Source organism: Coloeus monedula (genome assembly GCF_965178545.1).
Source record: "Coloeus monedula genome assembly, chromosome: 7".
NCBI classification, from domain to species: Eukaryota; Metazoa; Chordata; class Aves; order Passeriformes; family Corvidae; genus Coloeus; species Coloeus monedula.
The window spans coordinates 26,157,977-26,165,690 of record NC_138787.1 but is presented as its reverse complement, the minus strand read 5'-3'; the positions used below and the strand labels follow the sequence as shown (position 1 = coordinate 26,165,690).

General features: G+C 42.5%; 1 protein-coding gene across 2 annotated transcripts in view; it reads left to right on the top strand.

Annotated features, from left to right (window-relative positions):
* Window positions 1-642: 642 nt before the first annotated feature.
* The window catches only part of XRCC5 (X-ray repair cross complementing 5), a gene marked incomplete at its 3' end in the record, with an annotated part of 50,148 nt that continues 43,076 nt past the window's right edge, over window positions 643-7,714 (top strand). For both annotated transcript variants that reach the window (XM_082285078.1, XM_082285077.1), the window contains exons 1-5: window positions 643-716; window positions 3,044-3,157; window positions 3,698-3,881; window positions 5,573-5,621; window positions 7,168-7,290. In XM_082285078.1, coding sequence (XP_082141204.1) covers window positions 699-716; window positions 3,044-3,157; window positions 3,698-3,881; window positions 5,573-5,621; window positions 7,168-7,290 — 488 coding nt within the window. In that variant the 5' untranslated portion in view covers window positions 643-698. The remainder of the gene's footprint in view (window positions 717-3,043; window positions 3,158-3,697; window positions 3,882-5,572; window positions 5,622-7,167; window positions 7,291-7,714) is intronic.

Genomic DNA, 7,714 nt, shown 5'->3' with positions numbered 1-7,714 from the left:
CACCTGCCTGCCCTGGGGAAGCAGCGAATTAATGCCTTGGTTTGCTTTGCTTGTGTGCATGGCTTTTGCTTTTCTTATTAAACTGTCTTTATCTCAACCCACGAGTTTTCCAGTTTTTCCCCTTCTGATTGTCTCTGCAATCCCGCTGGTGGGGGATAAATTGAGCAGCTGTGTGGGGCTGGGCTGATGGCCGGGGTTACATCACGACGGGTGAGGGATGGGGGAACCAGGAGGTGCTCTAGGACAGGGCAGAAGAGCCTCTGACACTTGCCCTGCCACCGCCTCTCCTCAGGGACCCCAGTCCACTCACCCCAGGCTTGCCCTTGGCTACGCTCTGCTCCGCACTATGGCCAAAATGACAGCCACGCCTGCGAGATGCGGCACTTTGACGTGGGGGGAGACCCGAGGAGAAAGATGCGGGGGCCACCCGACATCTCCCTTGCCTCTCCGTAGCCCGGCCGTAGCCAGCGCAGCTTCCCCCGCAGCCCGTCCCGAAGCGGCCCCAGCCCAAGCGCGGGGCCCGGCCCGGGGCAGAGCCGGCAGCGGCCCCGCCCGCGCCCCGCCCGCCGCTAGGCGGCGCTGCCCCCGCCGCGGAACGCGAGGCGCCGCCGCCGTGTTCCCGGAGGGACGCGGGGCGGGCGGGGCGCGGTGCCGGACGGAGCGCTGAGCGCGGCGCACCGCGTCCCGGCACGAGCGCGATGGCGCCCAGCGGCAAGGTGAGGGCGGGGGGTGCGGGGGTCCCGCCGCCTCCGGGCACCCACATGCATCCATCCCTGACACCGAGTAACTCCTCCCCGTGCTGGCCGGTGGGCCGCTGGCGGTACAAAGCTGCCTAGCTCAAAGGGAATCGGTGTTCCTGCTTTAGAGCACAGTGCAGCTCCCGCAGCAGTAATTGCCATTGCTCTTGCTAAAATAATGGTAGAACTGTTTTTGCTCTGTTGAAAATGCAGTTTGTATGTGTGGTGCGTTTACGGAATCTCGTTGGTGAAAGCTGTGTTAGGTCTCTTGTGGTACAGGGCAGTTTGGTATCTGTTAAACGCAGCTTTATCTGTGCTGCTGTAGCCATCTCTCCCTTTGCTTTATTACAGCTACTTCAGCACCGAGAGGTCAGCGATAAAGACAGGCTTGTTCCATATCGCCCTTATCAGTACTTGAGCGGAGCAGGTTGGTTTAGCTCAGTGTGACAGTGCTGTCCTGCGGTCACACGTGCGGGGCATTGGGAAGGTGTCCCTTGGGACCCTGCACCTGCCAGCAGCAGCACTGGGTGAGATGCCCAGAGGTTAGGAACAGATGGAGAGATACAGAGAGGAAGGTTACCAAAAGAGGGACCTGCCCTCTTCCTGAAGGAGGATTCCACGTACCTGAACGGGCACCGAGCTTGGGCTTGCTGCCTTCCAGAGGAGCGTGTTGGCACCTGACACTCGATCGTGTGTTTTGTAAGGAAAACAGCAGCTCTTTGCTCCTGCACTTCTTTGGCTTCTCTAGTGTCACCCTCTAGTGTCATCTGTGAAGAGAGCTTTACTTCTTTTGGACAACAGGATGGATTTGGCTGCCAGCCATTGTGTGGTTTGAGGCAGGACAGCACCAAGCTGAGGAGGGTCTGCAGTTGCTGATGCTGGTAGAGTAATTCCTCAGGCTGGAGGTGGGCACTGACAAGGCTCTTGAGAGAGCACTGTAACTGCCTCTGTTCTTCTCTAAGCTTCTGCAGACCTAGCTGACTGAGGCATTCATTCCCAGCTCCCAGGCAAGCTACTGGTGAAGGCAGAGTGAGGAATAGAGTGCTAAGACTGAGTATAACCTGCCAGACAACTTGTGGAGCTCTGCTGCTAAGCCTTTTTTCTTTTCTTCTCTCTTCCTCTCCTTGGAGGATGCAGGGGATTAAACCAGTGCTTGTTAAAATGACAGGGGAGGTGCACAGTGTATTCTGGGAAAAGAAGGAGGATAAAAAAATAGCTTGAGAGCTGCTAATGCAGAGCGTTAGACTGCTAACTTGGGCAAGTTTTCCTTAACTTGGTTTTAAGACTTGTGTATTTGCGTGACAAAAAGGGTCAGGTTCTTTCAGCAGGTCTTTGGAAAGGTACTTGGAGTTGCTTGCAAGGCCTTATGCAGAGCTTAGACCAACACCTTTTCTCTCTGTTCATCCATTTTGCTTTGCAAAAGCAGACTCTGCATCTTGTGTCACTTGACAGATTTATGATTTATTGCCCACATCCTTTTGGCAGCTTCATTTCTTCTGGAATTGGATGTATTTTTTATTTTAGAACAAGTCAGCTGGCTCCAACCTTCCTGTGTTCGCGCAAACGATAATTTTTTCAGCCAGTGTAATTTAATCTACTGGCAGCCCATCAAGCAAGGTTTTTGTTGTATGTTTAGGGAACTTCGGTTTAATCCATGAGAATAAATTTGAGCTGGCCTTGGACATGCAGGGTATCATTTTGCTGAATTGCTCTTGCAACTACATTCATCTGTATGATTAATCAGGATAAGGGGAGTCTGTGAAAAACTTTAGAGGAACTTAGAATCAAATGAGAAATTGCAAGAAACAATTTTATTTAATTCTAGCTTATAAATGGATTTATGGGCAGACTTGGGCAGTGTTTCATGTAGATCAGTTAAAGAGGTGATCAGAAATGCAAAAACATGGACTAACTTGGGGGATTTAAGCCCCTAAATTGAAATTGGAATTCATCCTTGCAACTGTCAACTAAAATATCTGTTTAATTTCCTAGTGCAGAAAAGCCCTTAGATCCCTAATACATTCAGGGGGTTGTGTAGAAATTGCATGCCCTTTACAGATTATTGTGTAACAGAGGATTTTTTTTGTATTTTTCGCTGAAATGTCTGCAACATGGTACAGGATTAAATTATTTTCTTTTCAGTGCAATTCTACCAGTTCTGTCTCCCACCATTATCTCTTATTAACAGTACTGTAAAAGAAACCAGTTGTAATGTAGTTTGATTTTTTGGTTTTGTGTGTACCCTTTTAACCTTTTAAGTAATTATACTTGTATTTCATTTTTTTATTCTTACTTATTCTTTCCAGGTGGCAACAGTGCTGTGCCTGGATGTGGGCTTTACAATGAGCAGCTCTTCTCCTGGTGAAGAGTCTTCACTTGACCAAGCCAAGAAGATTATGACAAAGTTTGTGCAGCGACAGGTGTGTGTGACTTCACAGGTGTTAAAAAGGGAGAGGAAACAATAACATCTGTGAAATATTTTCCTCATTTACTAACAATTGAAATAACTGAGGAATGAGTGAGAATTGGTCTCTGTTTATGTGGGAGTGACAGTGTTCCTTGTTTTAGCTGTATTTTTCGTGCATGAGATGTGATAGTTGGGTTGGTCACCCTTTTTCTTCAGGGCAGTAGAAACTTTTCCCTAAAAGTTTCTTTCTCTAAAATATTTCAACACTTAATAATTGCCACACAGAAGACTCATTTCGAGGACGGAATCAGCCAATTTTATTTGTTTTGTCCCAGATAGCCTCTTGTCAATTTGTGAGTTTAATTATATCTAACTTTGTGAACATGCTGTAAGATTACATTTTGAGAGGATAGCATTGAATAAGTAAAAAAACCAGTAAATCCATTGTAGTTAATGTTTCAAAATGAGTTCAGCTTGCTGTAATCTGCCTAACATAGTTATGTATGAATCTACCTGTGTTTTTATACCTGTTTTGTGTTCTCTGTATCTGCAGGTTTTTGCTGAGAGTAAAGATGAAGTTGCTGTAGTTTTGTTTGGCACTAATGGCACTAGAAATGACCTTGCCAGTGAGGATCAATACCAAAACATTACTGTACATAGGTCACTAAAGCTGCCAGATTTTGATCTGCTGGAAGACATTCAAGATGTGATTAAAGCAGGCTCTGAACAGGCAGATTGTATCCTTTTGCTGCAGAGCACTTCTTGAACTGATTCAGCTACATAGGAGACAGGAAGTCAGTGTTGTGAAATTGGGCTCAGCCTCCCAAGTTTTAACTGCTATTAGAGTTGAGCTAATTTGTGGTTGTAAGTTTGTCTGAAAGCTAATTTAGCTGCTTTTTGACATTCTTTTAGGCTAACAGATATAGCCTTGGCCTTAAGGAATCATTGCTTTTATGAAGTGTTCTGTTAATGAAAGAGAACAAAGATAATAATATAATTTTAGGCCTCAAATAAGGCATGTATTTTTAAAAATAGCATTACAGAACTTGGTTTATGCTTTTTAACAAAATGAAAATGTTGTTTATTAAATAAGTCAGCAGAAGTACCAGAAACCAGACTGTCGTGGTTTAAGCCCAGCTGGCAACTCAGCCTCACACAGCTACTTGCTCACTTCCCCACCAGCTGGATGGGGAGAGACCTGAAAGGGCAAAAGGGAGAAAACTCATGGGTTGAGATAAGGACAGATTAATAGGGAAGTTAAAAGCTGTGCACACAAGCAGTGTAAAACAAGGAATTATTCACTGCTTCCCATGGACAGACAGGTGTTCAGCCATTTCCAGGAAAGCAGGGCTCCATCAGACTTAACAGTTACCTGGGAAGACAAACACCAGGACTCTGAATATCCCCCCTTCCTCCTTCTTTCTCCCAGCTTTACATGTTGAGTGTGATGCCAGGTGGTGTGGAATATCCCATTAGTCAGTTGGGGTCAGCTGTCCCTGCTGTGTCTCCTCCCAGCTTCTTGTGCCCTGCCAGCCTCCTCACTGGCAGGGTGGTACAAGAACCAGGAAAGGCCTTGGCTCTGTGCAAGCACTGTTCACCAACAACTACAACATCCCTATATCATCGTCACTGTTTCCAGCACAAATTCAAGACACAGCCCCATGCCAGCTACTTTGAAGAAAACTAGCTCTACCCCAGAGAGAGCAGAATAGAGGTTTATCAGATTTATTTATTTATAAAGTATTTCTAACATTGCTAAATATCTCTTCCTGGTTTGAATGCTGTTCATGTTTGAATGTATTCTGCTCTTAGTTACATATAAGGGGAAGAGTTTTAAAGGGTGATCCATATAGTGTTCCTTCATGTGTTTCATTTACATACAGTTCAATTTCCTGTGTTGTCTCTCTCTGGCCATAAAATGATTGCTGTGAGCTCTAGCCAGGCAGTCAGAGCTGTTTCAGAGAAGTGTGCAGCCAGCCAGCTGGCTCACACATTCCCAATGGAAACTGTGATGAGGAAGAAGTGAAGAGATTGTCAGATGCAGGTGGTTAGAAGAAAAACTTGCATCAGAAAATGGTATCATATATTGAAATTTTGTCGGTGGATTCAGAGTAACATTCTAAAGGTTAGATTGTCCCTTCATTGGACTTGAGTCTCTCATTGAAAGTTTAGAGGCTGGGATCTGAAGCAGTCTTTTTAGTGTTCCATTGGGTAAGTGGGGCAGAGACAAGATCACAATACAAACAAGTTATAGAGGAACCGCTTGCACATGAGTTATTTGCAAAGTATTTATCTCAAAAGAGTATTTCTTAACTAAAATGCGTGTTTGTCAGTCTTTGAGAGGGAGTGAAAACATAAAATTGTTTCCTAAGAAAAACACTTTTTGTTACTTGATTCATGTTCTGAGGTTTTTCTTAATTTTGCTTAGTTTTGGATGCTATTATTGTGTGTATGGACTTGCTTCAGAAGGAAACAATGTGAGTATGTAACCCGAAGCCTTTTACAGAATTTTGACTTTGCACTGATCTGATTTCTTGTCAGTCTTCTATTTCCAGTATGTATAAACATGGGAAGTGCTTTCTTAAAAAAACCCCAAAAATAAAAAATTTAAATAAACGTTAAAGATAAACAGCACACTACAGAATTTTGTCTCTGAAGAATCCTGAGACATCTGACTTCTCCAGACAATCAGAGAGCTTTCTGAGGGAACTGGCAGCTTTGTAATAGAGCCATGAGAGTATTAATGCCATTATAGAAGGCACAAAGGCTTCACTTTCTATCACATTCCTTGTGATCTGTTTTCAAAATGTGTTGCTCTGGATGTTAAAATGCTTAGGAAAGGGCTACTAAGTTTAAGTGTGATGGTACATTTTAGGAAAAAAAAAAAAAAGCAAAACTAGAAAGGTGAACTTGTTCAGCCTAAAGATTTAAAGACTGTTGGAGATGAAGTGGCTGTTTGTAAAATTTGCAGGCTGTAGGAAACAAAGGTGCAGTAGGAAAAAACACTGTTTAAGCTGAGAAAAAATGTTGACATCAGGTGTTACAAAGTTGCCAGTGAATGTATTTAGGCTGGCAAGGTGTTTCTAACACTCTCTGAACTAATGGTGCAGGGAAAGGAAAGTAACTGCACTTCCTCTCAAACCGCGGCTTGAACATGTTTCTAAAAAGGTTATATGATCTAACTGTGAGTGCAGAAGACTAGACTTGGTGATGCAACTTGTGTTTTTATGAATAAGGTCTAATCAATGTGGAAAGCTGTATCCATTTAATGGTTAAAACTGAGTTGTGAATGAAAATTACTGTGTTTGTGGCATTATAGTCTTGAATAGCTATGGAGCAACTGGTTTTGTTGTTGCCTGTATACACCAGCCGCTGTGATATGGAGTTTACCTTCATTTGAGAAAGTACTGCTGAGTAAAAAATTTAAGAAAATCACTTTTATGCTTGATTATCCAGATCAAAACTGTACCAATTCAATTGAATTTTGTTCTGTCATTGGCCAGCCTTCCTGATCTGTACTGTTACTACTTCCTAGTGTATTAAGTTGTCTTGACAGTCCATCTTCTCCAATGAATCTACTGAATTAGGTTACTAAAATGGAACCCCCACCAGCAGCAGTAATTTAAAATACATTTCCACAAGAACAGACTTACAGCTGCAAAGGAAATAACCAGTGTAATCCACAAACAGCCTAACATATTTTATTAGCATTTTATCCACATTGGTGAAAATTGGCAGAATTCCATTCATTTAGATGTAGTTAGTGATTTATACAGTCACAGGGCTAGAGTCCTCAATTTTAGGGTAGGAGGGAGAATCATATAAACATGTAGGATAAATAAAATAACCTATGATAGAACAACTTCTACCAAGTAGGTTTTTTTGCTTCTTTCATTTTGCAAGTATATTTCTTTGGTAAAAGTAATTACAACTATGTTACTTTTGTTGTTACTTTGTAAGGAAATAATTTTAAAATGGCCTTATAATATTTTCAATAAATGTAAATGTTTTTTCTATTTTAAGAGGAAAGAAATATGAGAAGAGACACATTGAACTGTTTACAGACCTTAGTAGTCCTGTCAGTGAGGATCAGCTGGGAATTATCATTGCTAACTTGAAGAAAACAGGAATTTCACTTCAGTTTTTGTAAGTATGTAAATGGCTGTTTTATACTATGCCATTTTTTAAAGTGAAATTATTCTTTCTTAATAATTATCTTGAAATAGCTGGTGATCTGCTGGTGTATGGTTTCTTTAGAGGTGTACCAGTAAGTAGTATGATTATTGTAAGTACTTCTATCAGTTTTACATACCATGAATTCCAGTTATGAACCAGGTCCCCTTGGTTAAGTGATGTGCAAATAAATGTTAAGATGATGACTTCTTCTCCACTTAAGCTTATAGCTTAGAGCCAAAGTCTAAAATGGGAGACAAAAGAACAATATAAGCAGAGAATTGGGAAACAGCCAAAAATAGTTTCAGAAACAGTGGTTTTGTCACAGCAACAGCCTAGATCCTTTTAGGTAGGGAAGTTACTGGGAAGAAATAATGAGGTAGTATTGCAGATATGA